The sequence below is a fragment of the Rhipicephalus microplus genome, chromosome 5 (genome assembly GCF_043290135.1).
Source record: "Rhipicephalus microplus isolate Deutch F79 chromosome 5, USDA_Rmic, whole genome shotgun sequence".
NCBI lineage: Eukaryota > Metazoa > Arthropoda > Arachnida > Ixodida > Ixodidae > Rhipicephalus > Rhipicephalus microplus.
In genome coordinates this window covers 157404873-157427859 of record NC_134704.1, presented here as the reverse complement: position 1 = coordinate 157427859, position 22987 = coordinate 157404873, and the positions used below count along the sequence as shown (strand labels likewise).

Genomic DNA, 22987 nt, shown 5'->3' with positions numbered 1-22987 from the left:
GATATAATCGCTAAACCCTCGCATCAAGGAAAGATATTTCTTGTTGATGCAACACCAAAGATGGCTCGCTGACACATATATCTTTATTCTTTTCTATATAATAAGCTTCTAACAGCAAACGTGCTGATAAATTTGAGCTTCTCCCAAGAATCCTTGTATCCGAAAATCGTGGTTCACACCCACATGCGGCAATATGCGACACAAGATGTGCGTACTTATCCTCGTTTTTCTTAACCTTTAGCGCATGCTCCCTAAGCCGGTCATTGAGGCATCGCTCGGTAATGCCAATGTACACGTTACCGCAGGAAAAAGGAATGGAGTATACAACTCCCATGGAACATTTTACGAAGGCATTCTCATGTTTTTTCACGCAACCGCGTCTCTTGCCATTGCAAATACGCGGACATAACTTGGCGAGCTTTTCTGGCGCAGAAAAGACCACAGCCACACCATGCCTTGCAGCAACCTTCTTAATATTATGGGAGAGCTTGTGCACGTAAGGCACGACTTGAAGCTTGGAACCCGAAGGATCCCAAGTAGCTCTATCCCTTTGTGTTCCACGTTTCATCTTCTGCAGTAGTGACTCGGCGACCGCGTTTAGGACCGACGAAGGGAAGCCCGCCGCCGTCAATCGGCTGATCTGTTCATAAAAACTAGTACGCATGTGGTGTGGACACGACTTAATCAACGAGGACTCTAGACATAGCGAAGCAATACCTCTTTTAACTAATTTCGAGTGTGCAGAATCATACGGCAACAGTCCCTTCTTCACTCTAGGCCGGTACACCCAACAAAAGTGTTCACTACCCCACAGTAGCTTGAGGTCTAAAAACTGGAGACAAGCCTCTGTGGGTACCTCGGTAGTGAACCTAAGTCCGCGTCCATGATCTTTAAAAACACTAAGCACGTGTTCACAATAAGAACGCTGCACCTCATCCGCACGCACACTCACTGAAGTACAGGCGTCTACTTGAAAATCTAAAAAGTAATTGGGGGGTGTATATGGCCCCCGCTTGTCTAAAAGAATTAAAAAATCGTCAACATATCTAAAAATCTTCAAAACCTTATTCCCCCTTAAAAATTTATCCAACGTCCTATCTACATCTGCTAAAAAAATATCAGTAAGAACAGGGGCGACACAAGAACCTATACAGATGCCTTGTCGTTGTAGATAGGGCTTGTCGTTAAAAGTAATAAAAGTAACGTTAAGATAAAATTCTAAAAGTGCTAAAAAGTTTTCAACGGATACGCCCGCATTATTCATAAAAGAAACGTCACCATTATCTTCTATGCACTGTCGGACCGAAGTCAAAAGCTTATCATGAGGTACCGAATAAAACAGGTCTTCAACATCTACTGAGAAAGCAAAGGAAATCTGCTGGTTATTCCGTATGAAATCTGCGACATCACTAGAGCTTTTAGTGCGAAACGGGTCACTAACACTGAGTGGCTTTAGTTTGCTTAACAGGAATTTGCTAACGTTCCCCTGCCATGAACCATTTTCACTAACAATGGTTCTGAAGGGAATGCCCACTTTGTGGGTTTTAGCGGAAAAAAAGACGTTCAAGTTAGTGCTTTTGCTACTAGCTAAGGTTCCAGCCAGCGTAGGAAGTCCTACTTCCCTACAGAACGCGGTGAATTTAGATTTAACGCGTACAGCACTTTTTTTAACAGGTAAAAACAGGCGCCATTGACAAGAACTTTTTACCTGTTAAAAAAAGTGCTGTACGCGTTAAATCTAAATTCACCGCGTTCTGTAGGGAAGTAGGACTTCCTACGCTGGCTGGAACCTTAGCTAGTAGCAAAAGCACTAACTTGAACGTCTTTTTTTCCGCTAAAACCCACAAAGTGGGCATTCCCTTCAGAACCATTGTTAGTGAAAATGGTTCATGGCAGGGGAACGTTAGCAAATTCCTGTTAAGCAAACTAAAGCCACTCAGTGTTAGTGACCCGTTTCGCACTAAAAGCTCTAGTGATGTCGCAGATTTCATACGGAATAACCAGCAGATTTCCTTTGCTTTCTCAGTAGATGTTGAAGACCTGTTTTATTCGGTACCTCATGATAAGCTTTTGACTTCGGTCCGACAGTGCATAGAAGATAATGGTGACGTTTCTTTTATGAATAATGCGGGCGTATCCGTTGAAAACTTTTTAGCACTTTTAGAATTTTATCTTAACGTTACTTTTATTACTTTTAACGACAAGCCCTATCTACAACGACAAGGCATCTGTATAGGTTCTTGTGTCGCCCCTGTTCTTACTGATATTTTTTTAGCAGATGTAGATAGGACGTTGGATAAATTTTTAAGGGGGAATAAGGTTTTGAAGATTTTTAGATATGTTGACGATTTTTTAATTCTTTTAGACAAGCGGGGGCCATATACACCCCCCAATTACTTTTTAGATTTTCAAGTAGACGCCTGTACTTCAGTGAGTGTGCGTGCGGATGAGGTGCAGCGTTCTTATTGTGAACACGTGCTTAGTGTTTTTAAAGATCATGGACGCGGACTTAGGTTCACTACCGAGGTACCCACAGAGGCTTGTCTCCAGTTTTTAGACCTCAAGCTACTGTGGGGTAGTGAACACTTTTGTTGGGTGTACCGGCCTAGAGTGAAGAAGGGACTGTTGCCGTATGATTCTGCACACTCGAAATTAGTTAAAAGAGGTATTGCTTCGCTATGTCTAGAGTCCTCGTTGATTAAGTCGTGTCCACACCACATGCGTACTAGTTTTTATGAACAGATCAGCCGATTGACGGCGGCGGGCTTCCCTTCGTCGGTCCTAAACGCGGTCGCCGAGTCACTACTGCAGAAGATGAAACGTGGAACACAAAGGGATAGAGCTACTTGGGATCCTTCGGGTTCCAAGCTTCAAGTCGTGCCTTACGTGCACAAGCTCTCCCATAATATTAAGAAGGTTGCTGCAAGGCATGGTGTGGCTGTGGTCTTTTCTGCGCCAGAAAAGCTCGCCAAGTTATGTCCGCGTATTTGCAATGGCAAGAGACGCGGTTGCGTGAAAAAACATGAGAATGCCTTCGTAAAATGTTCCATGGGAGTTGTATACTCCATTCCTTTTTCCTGCGGTAACGTGTACATTGGCATTACCGAGCGATGCCTCAATGACCGGCTTAGGGAGCATGCGCTAAAGGTTAAGAAAAACGAGGATAAGTACGCACATCTTGTGTCGCATATTGCCGCATGTGGGTGTGAACCACGATTTTCGGATACAAGGATTCTTGGGAGAAGCTCAAATTTATCAGCACGTTTGCTGTTAGAAGCTTATTATATAGAAAAGAATAAAGATATATGTGTCAGCGAGCCATCTTTGGTGTTGCATCAACAAGAAATATCTTTCCTTGATGCGAGGGTTTAGCGATTATATCTCCTTTTCGTGTTAACCCCCCCCTTTTTTTTACTTTTTTTACTTTTTTTACTTTTTACTTGTTCCTAGTGGTGTGGTGACGCCATGTTGGTTTTCTACTGGCGCAGTTCTGTTAGTTTGTGCCTTTGCGCATTTCGATGTACGTATTTAAGAAGGTCAGATAGGAGCAATAAACAGTTGGTAGTGAGCGCTGCGTGTCGTGTGTGTTGCTCTGGTGTAAGTGTGTGTGCTTGTGTGAGTGTTTGCGTGAGTCGAGGTTGCGCCAAAATTTCTAAGTATAGATTCATTCCTATTTGTTCAAATGAAGAATTAGGTGGTTCTATTGGTTGAAGAAATCCTGCAGGTTTCAATGGAGGCGTTTTATGTCTCTGGGAATCTCTACATGTCCTCACTTTATGCTGTACAGCATCTAGTAACTTTGGTCAGTAGTACTTGGTGCAGATGCAAGCCAATGTTCTACTCACTCCGAGGTGTCCTGCTGCTGGGTCATCGTGGCAGGCTTCGAGGATTTTGGGTCGCAAGGCCGAAAGAACGACGAGTAGGAATTTCTCCCTAATGTGCTCGAAGTTTCTCTTGTATAAAATGTTTCTCATCAGGTACGAGATCAATCACCGGACAAAAACACGAGGAACACGCACGGGTTGCTTGATGCTTGATCAGTTGCTTGATCAGTTGAAGCAACTCTGCGTCAAATCGTTGATATTCAGTCATGCCTGTGGTGCTGACGGCTCCAAGAAACGGAAAGTCGTCTCCATCTTCCACAGCTGCAGATTTCACTGGTGCGCATGACAGGCAATCAGCATCGTTGTGCTTGCGACCCGACTTGTATACAATTGTTATGTCCTATTCTTGCAACCTGAGGCTCCATCTAGCAAATCGCCCAGAAGGGTCCTTTAGGCCTGCGAGCCAGCACAGTAAGTGATGGTTGCTCACTGCTCGAAATGGTCTATCGTATAAGTACGGTCGGAATATCTGTATGGCCCATATTACCGCCAGACATTCTTTTTCCGTCGCCGAATAATTTATTTCAGCTCTCGAAAGAGTGCGACTAGCATATGCTATCACTCGTTCCTCTCCGTTTTGCAGCTGCACGAGGACGGCACCTAGTCCCAAATTGCTTGCGTTCATGTGAATCTCTGTTTCGGCTTCTTCGTGGAAATGTGCAAGGACGGGGTAGTTTAGGAGTCGCTGTCGTATCTCATTGAATGCGTCTTCGTGCTCGCTTGTCAAGGTGAAAGGCGTGTCTTCTTTCGTCAGTCGGGTTAGTGGTTCCACAATCTTCGAAAAATCTTGGATGAATCTTCTGTAATAGGCACAAAGTATTAAGAATCGTCTCACAGCTTTTTTATCCGTCAGTCTAGGAAACTTTTCTACAGCTGCTGTCTTTTCAGGGTAAGGTCTAATGTCTTCAGAGCTAACCACATGACTGAGGAAAAGCAGTTCATGAGAACCAAAATGGCACTTCTGTGGTTTTATCATCAGCCCTGCTGAAGTAATCACTTCGAGCACAGTCCGTAGTCATTCCACATGCTGATCGAAGGTGACCAAAAAGATCACGAGGTCATCGAGATAAACAAGGCAGGACTGCCATTTTAACCCGGGCAGCACAGTGTCCATCATTCGCTGAAATGTGGCGGGTGCGGAACACAGGCCAAATAGAGTACCTTGAACTCGTATAACACATCTGGGGTGACGAAAGCAGCTTTCTTGCGATCTCATTCGTCCACCTCTATCTGCCAGTATCCGCTCTTGAGGTCTAGAGAGGAAAAGAATTTCGCGTCTCGTAGTCTGTTAAGGGTGTCATCGATCCTTGGAAGGGGATAGACATCCCGCTTTGTGACGACGTTCAATTTTTGGTAGTCAACGCAGAAGCGCAAGGTCTGGTCCTTTTTCTTTACCAGCACTACAGGTGAGGCCCATAAGCTGGCCAATGATTGAATTACGTCGTCTCTAAGCATTTCTTCAACTTGGCCTCTGATGACTTCCCTCTTTTTTGGTGACACTCGGTATGGGTGCTGGCAAATAGGTCTAACAGATTGATCGATTATGATGCAGTGTTTGGTGATGGATGTTCTTTGCACTTTCGATGACGTGAAAAAAAACGAGGCGTACTCCCGTATAAGGCTGTCGATTTTTTGTTTCTGATTCCGTGATAGGGATGCTTCGATGTGGATAGATGCGAGTATGAAATCTATACTGTCAGGGAGTAGTGGTGCAGTCTCTGAAGAATTCAAATCCATAATCGGAACGTAATCGTGCAAGTGACCAACAACAGTTCCCTTCGCAATATGTTGCACCTCATTTCAGAAATTTGTCAGGAAGACACTCATACACCCATCACGCAGTCGAACGCCCCGCCGCAGTGGTCTAGTGGCTAGAGTACTTGGCTGCTGACCCGCATGTCGCGGGATCGAATCCCGGCTGCGGCGGCTGCATTTCAGATGGAGGCGGAAATGTTGTAGGCCCGTGTGCTCAGATTTGGGTGCACGTTAAAAAACCCCTGGTGGTCGAAATTACCAGAGCCCTCCACTACGGCGTCTCTCATAACCATATGGTGGTTTTGGGACGTTAAACCCCATACAGTCGCCGACCGATTTTCCGGACTCCAAAAATTCGGACTTGTTGGATATTCCGGACTTCATAAATGCACCGTCAGGGATCCCATAGAGCTAATGCATTGTTTCGACCGATTTTTCGGGCGAATTTGCCCCTGAAAGTTCGATTTTTCGGACTAAATCGCTCGTTTTGTGCCACGCCCCAAGCCATTGTGAACGCCGCCATGTTAAATTTTCCGTCGGCTTGGCTAAACTTGGTCTTCAGATGCCTTTCTTGCCTCCGAGGTTAGAATGCGCATGCCATATTTTAAGTTTCGGAGGCCGTGTTTGCTTTTTAAAAGACGCGGTGATGGATGCCGTTTTTTCGTCTTCGGTCAGCACTATCGTCATCACATCGCACGGGGAAGAGGCGAAAGAAGGATTCTTTTATCGTCGTTGCAGCTTTTTTCAGTCGCCATTCTGCACGTGTGGTGTCGCGTAGCGTCGAGACGTTGTGTGCTTCGCAGCGGCTATCTGCGGCATCGAATTTTGTGTTCTCGGTGCCATGGCTCCGCCATCTGTGCCATCGCGGGAGCCAGGTGGTGTGAAGAAGCGTGGGAAGTATACGACCCTGACGATGAAGAAGAAAGCTGCCATAATCAAGCTAATAGAGAGTGGACGTTCGCAGCTAGATGTCGCCGGATGACGGCCGACGCCGGATGGCGGTCGTCGTTGTCGTCGGATGACGACATCCGACGACAACGACGACCGCCCGCAGCTGTCGGCGGCGGAGATCGCCAACGCGGTGACAATTTTGTTGAGCGTTTACGGCGACGATGTCACCTTGGCGCAAATACGGGCAAACCAAATTGCCTCCAAGCGTAGTTTGAGGCAAGGCAGCATCAAGGACTTTTTTAAACCTGCCTGATGCAATAAACTTCAGATTTTTGGCGAAAACAAATTTTTCGGACTGTTCGATTTTTCGTACTTTTTTTCAGTCCCCGCCAGGTCCGAAAAATCAGTCGGCGACTGTATATCAATCAATCAATCACGCAGTCGTACAATACCTCTTGCAGCACAGATCCCTTTCTTGAGTAATAGCCCAGTATTGCTTTCTGCCATTCTTTCATATTCATTGTACACGTTGCTTTTTACGGTGACAATGATGATGGATCTTGGAGGTACTGTTACATCATCACCAGCAATCTGGGGCGCATCGAATCGTTTTTCACTCTCAAATGTCGCGATGGCGTGTTTCGTCAAGGACAAGACGCACGTTTCCCGCAAGTTTATCACTGCGCTATTGGCCTGCAAAAAGTTCATTTCGATAATTGCATCTCTTGAACACTCCGACAGGATGATGAAGCTGGCGACGTAGGTGAAGCCGCGTATTCCGACTCTAAAGGTACACATGCCTGGGGGATCGATATGGTGTCCCCCGGCGGTTCGCACTTGTGGTCCTATCCAAGGGGTCAGCACTTCTTTTAGCGTTCTGGCAAGTCCCCTGCTCATGACGAAATAGTCTGCGTCTTTGTCTACCAAAGCATTTGTTTCGTAGCCGACTATAAGTACCGAAAAATCAGAAGCGACGTTACCGTTTCCGCACGTAGTCTCATGTCCATCATCACCTTTTGAAATCGGCACTGGAGGTTGTTTTCTTGCGTCAGCAGCGGCCTTGCCTCCCCAGGTCGCCGATTCTAGTTTTCCTGAAGTGGGTTTTGGGGAAGTCCCCTCGAGAGTTTGAGGATGGGCCCGGACTTGGTGACCGATACCTCAGTGGCGCTGTCGACCGAGACTGATGCTGCTGCGAGGAGTGAGTACCTTGACGCGTTGACAAGTACTCCTCGATTTCAAAAGGTCGTTCCCCATTCCCTGGATAGACAGCGTTTACGGGAAAACCACGAAGTCCAGCTCGGCGATATTCACACATCCGGTAAAGATGGCCAGCTACACCGCAGTGATAAAGCGTAATTCAATCAGGAGTGCGCCATATATCAGCTTTTCGGACCTTCGTCTTGGCTGCCGAGTGCGTTAATCGAGGTTTTGGCAGATGCGTGCTTGCTGCGGCGAAATAAGGTACAGGAGCGACGAAAGGAGATACAGGGGCGCCTCTCAGCACCTCGGCGTACGAGACTGCGGGCTGCATCGGAACCGACGCTTGAACCTGCTGTGCTTGTGGCTTCTGCTCACGGACTGCCTGTCTCACTTCCTCCTGAACAACTTCCGCTAATGACGAGACCGTTGAGGGGTTGCCGTCTAGCTTCTGGAGCTCTTCTCGAACCACCGATCTAATGAGCTTTCGTAATACGTCGATGCCATTCCCAAAGACTGCTGACACCGCGTCTACAGATGCGACGTTAACATCTCGATTGTAGTGCCTCGCTCGCTGTTGCAGAGTCTTTTCAACCGCTGTCGCCTCAGTGCGAAATTCGGCGAAGTTCCGCATGGGCATCGGAGCAAACCAGCAAAAATTTCCTGCTTCACCCCACGCATCAGGTGCCGAAGTTTCTTGTCCTCGCTGATATTTTGATCAGACCAGCGAAATAACCGGCACCTGTCTTCCACATACATTGCGACGCTTTCATTGTTGCGCTGGTTTCTTGCTTGCAGGGCAGCTTCAGCTCTTTCTTTGCGGTCTGTACTCGGGTATGTGGCCAGTAGCTCCCGTCAAAAGTCATCCCACGACCGAATGGCACCATCATGGTTTTCGAACCCCGTTCGTGCGCTGTCCTGCAACGCGAAATAAACGCGGCGGAGCTTTCGTTCTTCAGTCCATCCGTTGCAGTTGGCAACGCGCTCGAAACCCTCCAGCCAATCCTCGGCGTCTTCATGAGGATCACCATGAAAAGGGTCGGGCGTCCGTGCCTCATCGACAACGACGTGCGTGGCAGCGACTGGAGACGAAATGACGTCTGCGGCGGTGGTTAGAGATGACATTTCGGTACTCTCACCGGAGACAGCTGAAGACACTCTAGGCTCAGGTGGCAGGGGAAATCCCGGCGGCTCACCACATAGACAACGGCTGGAGCACTGATGAACTGGCATGAGCTCAGTTGGTTCGACTGCTCATGGTTCCAGGCTGCTTCTCCGAAGTCCAATTGGGTTTGGGATCATTACCCGGCACCTCCACCAGAATTGTTACGCACAATCTAAATGGTGTGAGAATAACTGTTTACTGGCTAACTTGCGCCCGAAAAGTAAAGGAAAATGTAGCAGTGTTTCTAACAGGCGATCAGCAAAAGGAATCAATCTCCGAGAAACCCTCGAGCGGTGCCCCACTTCTTTTTCATCAAAATCACGTGCCAAGGAGGCGCGCACCGTCACAGCCTTTTCTTGTCTCATCATCGGGCCACTGGTCTCTTGGGGGGCGCACGAACTAACGCGTGTAGTTTGAATACTTCATCTGTCTTGTGTCAATATATACTACATATGGAGCAATACGCCACGCAACCACGACAGCCTATGACAGCCCAGTCCCTAAAGTGCCCCATACTTATTCCGAGACAGCATTAGGGCTCATGTAAAACTGGAATTAGGATGTAAGTTTCTCGACCACCTTCCCACCAAAATGCTCCCCCAAGCCAAAAACTCTTATGCCTGACCCTGTATGTATGATCATAAGTCTGTGCTATGCAGATTGACAAAGACAAAACAAATAGTTCTGTTGACCTCTTCAACAAACATAAAATGCACTGAAATACAGGCAAGCTCATGCTAAATGAAGCCTTTAGTTCGTGAGAAAATGAGGACAAATAAATGCCCGATATACAGGCGCTGCGTGAGTCGCGCCTATTTGTGCCTGTACTTTTTTTTGTTTATGCGCTACAGTTTTCGGTATGACATACTGTGCCCAAAACACTCTTTTTCATGTTAAAAGGGCCTTGAAACATTTTTTTGAGTAACCATGGAATCAATTCACTGGAAAAGTTTATTGCCTCACAAATTCATTGCCGCAAAAATTTTAAGAATCCGTCCAGTACGAGCGAGTTACAAAGATTTGTCCCATGCTGCAATTGCATTCTCTCTTCTCTCGTCCCGGTGAAAGCCTTGGAAGCTCATCAGGGATTTGATTGATTGATATGTGGGATTTAACGTCCCAAAACCACCATATGATTATGAGAGACGCCGTAGTGGAGGGCTCCGGAAATTTCGACCACCTGGGGTTCTTTAACGTGTACCCAAATCTGAGCACACTGGCCTACAACATTTCCGCCTCCATCGGAAATGCAGTCGCTGCAGCCGGGATTCGATCCTGCGACCTGCGGGTGAACAGTTGAGTACCTTAGCCACTAGACCATCGCGGCGGGGCGAAACAAAGCTAAGCAGGAAGGAATGGGAGGGGCAAAAAGATATGTCATGTGTGCCTTGTGACCTTGAGCACTTTTTGAATTTTTTTTCTTGTAATTCACGACTTTTTCAGTACAATTGCATGTGCACACATGGACAAGTGACAGCCTCTTGCGGCGATCTCTGTAACGACCAAGCACGCCATGCCCAAATCGGCCAATTGCTGATAGATAGGCATTCTACAACTCATTTTTGAGCATCTACCATCATTTGTTGAGGGAGGATAAAGAAATTTTGAGCTGACTTTGATAATTTATTGTAAAATACAGGCCTCGTGCTGTGCTATAACATTTGGCTTGCGTGTTCTTGGTAGCCTCTACTACGGTTCGGCAGCGTTTTCTGACCATGCTCAAAAAGTGTTGCAGAGCCCCTTTAACATCTAGCATCTATCTTACGCTCGGTATCAGCAATACATAATAAACAAGCCTCACCAATGTCTTGAAGACCAGGCCCGAGTAAGGAGTTGAGTTGCCGTCAGTTGTTGAGAACATGGAGAACAGTGCATCCAAGATGTCTTGAAGAAACTGCGCAAGACAGGAAGGCATAATGGTAAACCTCGATAGAACGAAGTTGGTAAAAGTAGTAGTTTGTATTGCTTAACAGAAACTTCTTTATAGTCATTCGTGGCCTTTTATATGCAAAGTATAGTTATCGATGGGTCCTATTATTCCCATGGAGGGTGCAGCAACAAACATCTAAGTAATCGGGCAGCAGAAAGAACAAATATCTGGAACCAAAAAGGTTCCAGATTGATCAATTTGACAGCCAGTGGCATATATACAGTTTGGTACTTCATCGATAAAGTCCTCATTATGCACCCTCATGAATCGTGAAAAGCCAAGAAAACGTTGGTGCAACACATACTAGTAATGAGTGGGGGAGAAACTATGGCACACATTCTGCCAATGCGGCTTGCAATGAAAACTTCCAGTATTGCTTAGGTTGGCAAGCCACTGCTCCCTATTCAGTTCAAGCAATCCACCATGTCAAAAACTGTTGCAACCCTTTTACAATAACAAAAAGCTTAGGTTAAATATTTCAGAAAAGCAAGGCAACAACCTCAATTATCTTATTCTTGTTCACAGTGACCGTATCTTCTATTTTGTAACATTTCACACACACATTATTTCTCTCAAAAGCCAAGCAAAATCCAGAATGGTGGTACATTCAAACGTCATTGTAAAAAAATCACATCTACCATGAAAATACCTTGTTATATTCCAAAAGTTAATTTAAATGATTATTCGTAACAATGTACCTTTGACAAAGCTATTTTTCACTTACTTCATTATGACCAATAATTCATTATACCCAAATTTGCTATATCAGGGTTTGAGGGTACAAACTTATGTCACATTGGTTAGGCGGAACTTTTGGAAGTCAGTACTCTTTTACTGAACACATACACACACCCAATTTTATACACTTCATGCATAAAATGCACTAGATAAGAATTGTATTCACTTCGTGCACTAAGCAGCTAGATAATAATCAATTCAAAACTAAGGATGTGTGAATATTCGAACTTTCAAATACTTCTCGAATAGTGTTTGCGGTTCGAAGTCGCAAGTGTTTTACCCCAGAAAACTTCCTGTCACTTCATTTACCAGCTCCCAACGTCAAAAGTGAAAGCACGTTTTCAAGTTCCTTTTAAACGTAAGAAATGTATCTCTTTAGTTTTTCAGATAAAAGGAACGTGCGTAAAGATCAAGGGAATCTCTTATAATTTTTATGTAGCTGAAAAGAACATTTATTTGAATATATTTTGCCAAATAAGGAAAAGAAAGAGTAGGAAATCAGCAGGATATTTTCTAAAGCTCTTCTTGCCCACCAATGCTATTTCGACACATTGGTGGACGAAACTGGATGTCATCAAGGGGCTGTGTTTGTAAGCAGTGAAAGGGTCTATTCAACCCAATTCATACCGGTATTTTGCTATTAAAAGTATTTAAACTTCCCGAAAATACATATATTGACAATTAGAAATGTGTGAACAGCAAAATTCAAGTTGCGAAGTCAATTCAAATATTCAAGTGCAAATGCGCATAGAGTCAAATATTTTTCGAATATTTCTAGCATACTTCGAAGTAAAGTTGCAGAAAACAAGTTGAAGAAGGTTCCTAAGCAAGTTATGTGCTAACAACATAAAAGTGTTTCTTTTCGCTAGGTAGGTGAAGCGCTAGCGATTTGGCGTTTCATCGTTGTGTCAGTAAGAATGAGGCAATGCAGAGGCCGAGTCATATTTATGCACATGATTTGGTGCAATCAAAGAGTTGCTGACAACACTTCACACGCAAAAGGCAAAAATGTTGTTTCCTGAACCTCTTTTCATCTTTCCACATCTGTGGAAGCCTAACTAATGGGGTGGACTAGGGTGCACACCCTTCAAATCTGGAGTTCCAAATCCGCCTTGCAGACGTCAATATATTAAATCATTAGAAATTTGGGAGCTAGAAATTTTCAGCATCAGATTTTTCGGACTTTCTGCCAAAATTCCTGGTCCAAAACAGCATTAACTGAACATCTTGCCGAATGTATCATTTTCATGTTGGAACCACCATTTCTTGGACTCAATACATTTGTGACAAAAGCAGAGCTTGAAAGGTAGCCTTGCCGCAATACAAGAGTGTAATGAGGTGAAGCATGTTAAAAATCGGGAGGGGGTCCATTTTAATCGAATGTCGAATTTATTTGTCTTTGGGAAGTTCGAATAGCGAAATTCTTAGAGCGAATTGAATTAAATAGCAAACACTCTTGAAAAAATATTCAAAATTTCGAATTTTCACACACCCCTATTGATAATAGATCAATGGGAAGATGGCTTGGTCTTGCGTTTTGGGGCAACGGCATGTGAAACAGCTAGCTGCTTCCACCAGTGCTCTGAGCAGTTGCTGCATTATGAGCTTGGCTGGGGGGGGTCCGCTGCCAATGTGCGAATTTTCCATCTACGATTACAAGGAGTTAGCGGGTGATACTACTCGTGGCTTGCAACAAAGCACAATGCAGCTCGCTTTTGCATGTCCACTAGCTCCTTGCTTACAAAGTTAAGATAGATTTGTCTTGTACATCGGTGCCCAAAGTAAAGTTAAGCCTAATCAAAAATCTGAGCAGTAAGCTCAATCACATTGTGCGTGGCTGTGGTATCAGATATTTCAAAGCACGTAATGCTCAATCGTGAATACAAAGAGTAGTCTTGCAATGGCTTTCGTCATGAGGTTGTAAGTAGTGACAAGCAGAGTAGTCGGCCTGAGATGATGTTCAGGACGAGCACAGCACTTCGTAATCTGATGATTTAGCTTCTACTTGCACTGACAATGTAGGATATAGTTATATTTTAACTGATAATCAACCCATGAACACCAAACTAGTGCAAATCCAGCACTAAATAGCCCAATTTTGAGACAGCCACAACCTTGTCGAGCACAAGCAGGAGGCGACATTTTTCCGAAGCAAGAATTGGATCAATGGAGAGGGATAGTGCAGCAACACGGTGGACACAGCCAATGAGAAGTCTTAAAACAAGCTTGAGACATTTGCTTTTTGTGTGTTTGTTTCTAAATGGAGGACCTAGCTGAAGCGAAAATTTGCAGATGAAGAAATGCTATTTCTCATGAGCCCAAAATGGTGGCACCAGGTGGAACCATTGAGGCGCTGTCATTTGTAAACGCTGTAGTCTTTATTATTTTTTTTTTTCAATAGACCTTTTTCAAACAATTCCACAACACCCCGCGCGCGCGGAGCACTATGCAGAAAGTTGGTACCCCAAGAAAACCGGCTCTTCCTCCCCCCGCTGCACGTTGGCGCCGCGCAAGCACGAAACGAAAAGAACATGCCACCACTCGTTGAATAGGGTCCGAACGCATCTGCAAGTATATCTACGCATGACATATTAAAGGAATAACGCAGTCAGTGTAGGTATCACTGGACGGTTGTTCATCGATAGTAGAAGATGAGCGGCATTCGAGTTGTGTACCGTTACATGTGGTCATAACATGCTATCATGAGGAATGTGAGCTGGATAGTTATCGATAGTAATTGAATGACAACTGCTCATAAAGTGCAACGGCTTTTAATACCACCGCAGTTTGATTGGGCCGTTAACACAAGACTACAGAGAAATGTTACGGGTTTAATTTTTTTTTTTTTTATGGACAAGGCACCCGCTGCATGAAGGAAAAGTAAATAGATTCTAAAAGTGTTTAAGGACGATGGGATGGAACTAGAATTCACGTGCGTGATACCTTACTCAGATTTTTTTTCGGTTTCCTGTAAGATGCTTAAGTGTCTCTGTGGAGCACGTTTGCGGGCAGTATATTTCGCATTAAGTGAAACCACCATTGAATTTTACACCGGCGCATTCAAATATTGTTCAATGAGAAATGATGTCGTACTCACGCTGGGCAAAAAAAAACAACAGAAATATTGGGCACATTATATGAGCAATAGTTTCCAGCTGCAAGAAAGCGCGGTGTCCTGCCTATATCATATTGCATCGGTTTGTGACAGCTCATTCCCACTGCAAACAAAGATTAATTTGGACGACCTTCACCCACGAGGAAACTAGGAATATTACCGTTATTCTATGCATAGGTTCTGCACAGCCTGAACAGAAATTGGGAAGCGATACAAGGTGAGGGTTGTCTTTTCCGCACCATAAGCTTAGTAACATTTCTTCCACAGAGCGCAAAAGGTCGCAGGGGTCTGCAGTGGGCAGAGAAAAGTACTAAGAGAGGCACGCCAATTGTTCTTTAGTTGTTGTACAAAAGAGCCTAGCCGCATTCCTCTTGTGTTCACATATATACATAGGTCAGAATGGTTGATGTATCAACACACGCCTTAGACAGCATCGAAATTCATTGACTGAAACCATGTCATCACACCTGACGTTTTCAGTTATGAAAATGCGATTTCATTTTTGAAGGCCTGGTAATCATGCACAGTCACCTAACCAGACCACGCGAGAAATCCTGGCGGCATATCATAAGGAACTCCGCACCTTGTTTAAGTAAATTTGCCTTTGCTATCACTACAACACAAGAAACTTAACTTTATTAATCAACTGTAAAAACATGCCTCGGTTGTTGTCCTTTTTGTACCTCTATGTGACATGCGCAATGCACCCCCGTTTTCTTATATACGTATGCCTGTTGACATGTGCGATAACCTTTAAGTTGTGAGTTAACCTTTCCTCATGCATATTTGTTTTCTGGTCCTACTTCTTTTTGCCCTGTAGGCTTTACTCCAATAACCTGCACGTACAGTGCAAAAGAAAGTTGGTAGCTGCATATGCTGCGAGTGGCCTGCAGTGATGTAATCAACGTATTTTACTTTACGATATAGAAATCATTTCTAAAGCACTCTTTAAATATACTAGAACCGTACAATTTACTTGTAAACGGCATCATAGGACACTGATTTCTAGTGCATCAGCGAATTTATGGACAGCACTTGCACCTTTTAGGCAACCAAGCTGTACTGTTCTTTATTTAGGCTGATGGTGGACTGACACTAAAAGATAATAATAATCATTAACTGACACTTTTGAGCCACTCAGCAGGTGGAAGAGGGGGAAAAGTGTAAAACACATACAGACCATCGCACCCAAACACTCAAGTTTGTGATTGAATCACACAGTAATATATCACACCTCATGGAGTTCGCTCAATGTGAGAAGCGCTAGCACAGTGCTAATGGACAGTTGAAGCGCGAGTGCCCGCGCGCTCATCGCGGCGGCTTACCAACTTTCCCCATAAGCATTTGCGCGCCCGTTGGCGGTGCTAGTGTGTTTGAAAAAGGTATGTTGCCGCAATAATACTGCCACCTCAGCAAGGAGAACAAATTTTTCACCCACTTCTAAAAGTTTTCAGTGAAAATATTTTGGGATCAGAAGTGGAGCTACAGAAACTGAAAATAAAGTTTTCATAAAATGAATTTTTTTTTCGCAATATGAAAGCCACATACCTCCTTAAAAATAAATAAGTTTTTTAACCATGTTCGTGACTCGTAATTGCTGCTCTCTTAAGAATATGCTTAGGGAATCTTGGGAATTTCACTTTAAAGTGCAGTTAAAACCATTTATAATGAACTCCAGAGTAACGCAAAAAGTGGTCGTTATATCAGTATATCATTTTATACGGACTCTCCTTTTAAACACCGCACTTACAAGCAACCAACTATTTTTAATGTTTTTTTTTATTTTTTTTTAAGTGCTGACAATCCCCCTAGTGACGAGTTAAGCTTTTTCGCATTGTGAAGAGACACCCGCTACAAGCACAAGTGAATTAAATCGCCACTGCGACGAACCGACACAGTTTCACTGAAACGTAGTATCCAGATTTAACTGCAGTACCGTCACGGGAAGCTGGTCATTCCTCGCTGTTGCATGCAGCGCGTCACCTACTCGGCTTGCATCATCGCTGCTGGGCCATTTGCTGTATCAAGTACGTTTGTCTATTCTTTGTGCCCGCTTTGTTTGGGACCGTGCATAAGTCTAGCCTATTCGTTCAACGTCACAAAGACTAGCTTTTTGCAAGTAACGTGCACTCTACATTTCCGCGCTGTTGCACCGGTCCTGTACGATAAGGCACAACATTCTTGGGATGTCATCTAATAAAACACACACTATACGCTCGCTGTTAGTGCATCTACATTTCTCGCTGCCACTGTTACTCACACAAGCAAGCTCTTTTTCCAAAAAGTGACGCGCCCTTTATCTCGCACAACTCGATGGCAAACTTGCAAATGGCAGCATCCCACGCTTGTACGGTTTGTGCTGCCAGTACGGTTCATACAGCTGGTACTTCTCAGCTGCACACCACATGTGAAGCCAAGCAGATAGCTACAGATGCCTGTGATAAGGCTGTCCGCAATAAGTCATCATCTCACGTGCATCGCTAGCCACCACATTGCCTCCGATCTCTAGGCCTCAACGCAATCATGCGGAGGTCGTTACGTTTGATCGATCGGTCTCTGCTGTTACCAAAAAGATTAGAGATACTTTGTGGCGCATAGTGGTGTCATCACTTATTGCATTTCATGGCTTCGTGCATTCCATGGTTCATCGTAGCTAGAGGTCAAAGCTGCAGACAACAACGCCAGGAAAGGTTGCCGTGAGAAAGCTGACTGACAGGCTTCATGCTGCCTCTTATTTCTTTCTTTTTCTTCTTTATTCTTCATTGCCATTCTACCATTGAAGAAACGTCTGGAGAGCAAGCAACCTCGCTCGCAGCATCCGAAATCTGTGTACGGAGCTTTCTGATCTAGGGTATGTTCTTGTGGCAATCAAACTAGCGGGGCATGTGTGATCGAGTGCCTTCCTGATGCTTTAGAAGGCCGTTTTAGCTGTTCTTTAGTTTCGCATGAACCATATTTTTGCTGCAACCGTGTATGAACTGGTCACTGTCAAAATAGGTGGTCTTGAAGAACGTTCGGCATATGTGAATGCAGCTTCAATAGGTAGCATAGGGAAATCGTAAGTGCACCGAAATATGGTTGCTATACCCGATAGATCATTATATCTGGGATCGTTATAAATAGGTTCAACTATGAGAAAAATATTCAAGAAATACTCTAAAATATTTCAATTCGAACTCACTTCATCATCCGAATTCGCTTCATACCCTGAATTTTACCATTTGCACAGCTCTATTATCTACATAAAATGCATAAGAACAGTGCACTCATCAAAACAACATTGGAACAAGCAATTATTATATTTACTCAAATAAAGATCACAGTCACGCAATGATCATACCCCTGAAATTTGTTGTCAAAATTTGATTTTTCTTTTTCTTTCCAGCATAATGACTGCACCCCGAACTTGCTGTACGTGTAGCACCTACAGTCGAACACAGATATATAAAACTCTAAGGAAATTACGAATAGTTCAAAAATTAAAAAATTCGATATAAAAAAATAGAGGCCCCAAGAGCTTACCTGTAGCGGATCATCACCTACAATAGGTGCATTAAGAAATGACAACTAATTCCACACACACGCCCCAACATAATGAATTATTTGCGTGAATAAAAATAGCTAACCATGGCCTGCTTTTTGATTTCGGAAATTTTGAAGACACTAGTCTCGATTTTATCACAACTCTGGAAACGCGTCGTTCATGCGCTCATCCTCGTTGTCTTCACCGGTTTCCGCGAGTTCCACAGTCTTGACGCCTACCTTGCTGAAGCAGTTCACCACTATGTTTGTCTTCACGTCTCGCCAGGCATTGAAGATCTCAGCGGGAGAAAACTTCACGGAAATTTCTGGCCACTCCTTCGTCGCCCACTGGTGGATGTCCTGGCTGCTAACAGCTTCACTTTCGTGAGAAATGGTTTTGGCAACGATGTTGTAGCACTGCTTATATCGGTGAAGCCACCCACTGTTGTTGGTGAAGTTGTTTCAAGTACAGCGGCAAACCATTTGGCCATGGCGATCAACATCGGGCCATCAACCGGAATGTTCTTCACGAGCACTTCTAAAAACCAGGCAGTGCCTTTTCTACATTACCAAGGACAAAAGCGTGCACATGACAGGCGATTAGAAACACGATTCTGCGATTGGAACGCGCATGCCTCGACAGGAGTCGTCGATACACAGAAATCTTGCAAGGAGGCATTGGGAGAGGGGGACGAAGCGTTTTCCTACTTGTTCACGGCTACCCGCGCTACAAACATCTGGCCGTGAAGTGGGTGAAACGCGGGCGCACAGACTACTTCACGCAAATTTCCGGTAAAATCTGCGATGTCCGTGGAGCAAGAATTTTTGCTCCACGGAGCAAATAATAATCTGCGGTTGCTCCCAATCCGCGATAGGAATACACAATTCACACCCCCAATCTGCCATTGGAATGTGATTGCTCCACTGAGGGCAGCAAAAATTCATCCGAATCTGCCATTGCAATTCAACATTAGTTTCTTGCCGAGAGATGTAACCTTGGCTTAGGCTCATCATCACAAGTGCTTTCACGGGGCTCCAGACATTCTGATCTTGATGACACTGCCATTGTATTTCCTGTGTTGGTGTCATCAGACAAGCGTGTAGCATATATTTATAACTGTTGGTGATTTTATCCATTGGCAAGACATGGCCGAGTGTGCTATTGTGCGGCAGTTTCTAACGAGCTAGAACAAGGACTGTATTTTTAAACTTCTTTCGAATTGTATTTTTGCAAAGCATTCGGCTGTGTAGAGCCATTGCAGTCTCGCACAGTGCACTAATACACATCGTGCTAATACAGTGGGTCAAGAACAGTATCGCTCGGAGACCCGGATGCATCTGATGGGGGTGCTGACACCCCTATAAAGTTGATTGCGCCGCGTGGCACACGTGTCTCGCCCAAAAGCCGCATTTCGGGCTACAGCTATGGGGCGGTAGGTGGCGCTGTGTTCGTAAGTGTTGATCACCACTATCATCATCATCATGATATAGCGCCGGCGGCAACAAGCCTTGGTAGCGGCGAGCAAGAAATGAGCTGGTCTCTTTCCCTGGTGGCGTTTGACGCGAACGGTTGTCTCTTGCAGTGTGTCCACGGTGCACGGCACCGCAGGCCGTCCCGTCTGCAGGGGGGCCACTGGTGAGTCAGGCGTTGACGCCGCCGCCTTGCGTTTGCTGTGTTGTTGAGAGTTGTGTAATTATGTGTAAGGTTGTTTAGCGTGTGGATCACAGTTGATGTTATAATGATTCAGCTGACAATATCATCGATCAAAAGTAGTTAAATACATATGTGTTTGGTTTGTTCTGACCTTGTCTGCTGTGTTCGTTCACTCCAAGAGCCACCTCCAGACCCCACAATCTGGCAATAATTTTGTGAAAGTATCGCCAAAAGTGAATGCTGTCCAGAGGTGGGAGCGATCGTCCTTGTCGGCCATAGCCGCTATATTCCTCTCGGCAAAATGACATGATTTAAAATAAACCACAAGCGAACAAACTCCAAAACTTCAGAGAACCAAATGCTGCCCACCTTGACAATTTCCTCGCCATCCAGTTTGGCAAGGCCGAGCAGTGCCTGTGGCACATCATCAGGCTGCTCCTTCCAGCGCAACAATGCCAGGAGGTCTCCTGCACAGGCATGCACATCCACATTGTTATCCCTGCATCCAGCAGATCTCAATCATTTCAAATCTCTTCATTCTAATTTAATTGATTGATATGTGGGGTTTAACGTCCCAAAACCACCATATGATTATGAGAGACACCGTAGTGGAGGGCTCCGGAAATTTCGAACACCTGGGGTGTTTTAGCGTGCACTCAAATCTGAGCACACGGGCCTACAACATTTCCGCCTCCAACGGAAATGCAGCCGCCGCAGCCGGGATTCGATCTCGCGACCTGCGGGTCAGCAGCCGAGTACCTTAGCCACTAGACCACCGCGGCACGGCCATTCTAATTTAATTGATACACTGAATTCTGCGGCTGTCTAAACATGACACTAGACCAAGCTTTGCTTGATTCTTTGAACAAAAGAAGTGAGTGCTATTGCAAGAAGAAGCAAAAGCCACCATAAATTTAAGTGTTATAATTCAGATTGTTGTGTTGCTTTCATGCGATTTTAGACTGAAGCTCTAGTGTTTTTAGCTATAATTTATGATTTCGTGCTTTCACTACAGTGAGTGAGCTTCAGTTCTGCACCAATTTAGGTAATACCCCAGGTTTTGATGGAAAACCACAGCAGCAAACGTGTCACACGAAAACCTTTCTTTTTAGTACGATATGTTGGAAATGCATTCCTTTCGGCTTAAGTTGAACTGACTAGTTGCTAATGCTTGGTCAGGGACAAACAACACAGGTCGCAGACAAGTGCACATTTCAATATTAATTAAGAATTGTTGGAGTTTAATATCCTAAAACCCTCATATAATTATAACAGAAGCTGTAGTGGTGGGCTCCAGAAATTTCGACCACCTGGAGACCTGTAACGTGCACCTAAACTAAGTGCACGGGCCTCAAGCAATTTCGCCTTCATCGAAAATGCAACCGCCAAGACAAGTGCACATTTCAACTTCAGTCATGTATCAACTAACCCAGCAGCAAACATTGCTAAGCATTCTTTTCAGTTTTACAGGTAGTGTGCAGCCGCTTGGCCAGTGCAGTGTCAAGTTGTGGTTGCAGAAACCCACACTCAACGAAACCTATAGACTAGACTCTCATTCAACACATCGCGAAGGAACAAAGAAAATCTGTTACATTTAACAGAGGCTCTCTATAGGTAGTTTTCATTGACGCCACCATGGTCCCCATTTTGGTGTACTAGCTGGTTGAGTTGGTGCATGAACTCTTACTCGTACGCGCAAGGCAAGAAATGGTGACATCACATTAGTGCCAGTGCCCCCTCGCGTTCTTTCCCGTTATCCCTTGGCGTGACTGGCAAACAGAGGAGGAGCACAGAAGAATGCGCACACCTGTGACTGTGTCCTCCTCTACACTGACACTCTCTAATGTGGTAAAAAGTCACAGTCGCCACCATCTTGATGATGCACCCAGCACAGAGAACCTGTCTCTGACGTCACGTGAAAACTATTGTGGGGTTTCAGACTGCAGCTGTCCCAGAACCCCTCAAGAAGAAGACCAAGAAAGACCAAGAATCACCTTAATAGCACTCAGCATCCACCGCAACTGCCTGCTGCCAGCAGCTGCTAACTGCATGACGTGAGTGCACCCACGAACATTGTTTTCTTCTGCTTCAGATGGAGCACTCGCAGTCACCAAAAGCTCCCATACTACGTATACTGAGAGTTGAATAGGGGAACATAATTCAAGTGAAATCATGTTAGGGATCGTAGTTTCATTTAAGCAGGTTGCCGTTTTAATTTCTGTCTACTGAGAGAGTATTACATTTTAAACGCTACTGAAAATAAATACCTTGTCTTCATACTGCCCTATCACTCAAACTTTCTTGCAGCAACCTCACATGCACACATAAAATATGTCAGTGACAATATACTGCATGATTTTGCATATAACCTGGCAGAAGAAAAAAAACGGGCAAAATGTGCTTATAAAGAAGGGGGTAGGTTATATATTCAGAGCATATATGCATGTTTTGTTTCCCTTTCTTTTCGTTGAGTTAAAGTTGGGGGGTGCTAGTAATACGCAGGAGGTAGGTTATATGTGACAAATAATGTACTCTGCAATATGAGGTTCAATTTGAACATAGTTAAGCCTCAATATTAATTATTAAATTGGCAATTTATCAACTTTCCATCATATTGATGCTTATTAGTGCAGAAATTACTGCAAAACGTAACACCACTTCTTTTTGCTGCTGTTGCAATGTTAACAAATGGCACAGGATGCCGACAGTGACACATGTGTGGTGCTTGATTCGTATATTTAGAAGCTTCTTAAACTGCCAACTAGCGTGTGCTTGTTGAGCGGGAAAAAGAGGGGACAAAAACAAGCGCTTGTTCTCTGTATATCTCTGCTTAGTCTCCGCGTTTTATGCATTTAACAACCAAGAAGATTTGACTAGGTAAAATAATAATTGTTGGGGTTTACATCCCAAAACGACGATGTGATTATGCATGACACCTTAGTGGAGGACTCCGAATATTTGACCACATTCTTGAACATGCACCTACATTCATATAAATTAGCCTCAAGAATTTTCGCTTCCATTGAAAATGTGGCTGCTGCGGTCGGTAATCAATTCCACGATTTGCTGAACTGCCGTCGAGCACCATAACCACTAGACGACTGTGCCAGGTGATTTTGACTCGGTCGGACAGCTT

The 22987-nt window shown here is 44.6% G+C and overlaps 1 protein-coding gene across 3 annotated transcripts in view; it reads right to left on the bottom strand.

The window, feature by feature from the left end:
- spg (dedicator of cytokinesis spg) overlaps window positions 1-22987 on the bottom strand; it is a 212128-nt gene that overhangs the window by 149622 nt on the left and 39519 nt on the right. For all 3 annotated transcript variants that reach the window (XM_075896109.1, XM_075896111.1, XM_075896110.1), the window contains exons 13-14: window positions 20221-20318; window positions 10694-10786 (exon numbers count right to left, since the gene is read on the bottom strand). In XM_075896109.1, coding sequence (XP_075752224.1) covers window positions 10694-10786; window positions 20221-20318 — 191 coding nt within the window. The remainder of the gene's footprint in view (window positions 1-10693; window positions 10787-20220; window positions 20319-22987) is intronic.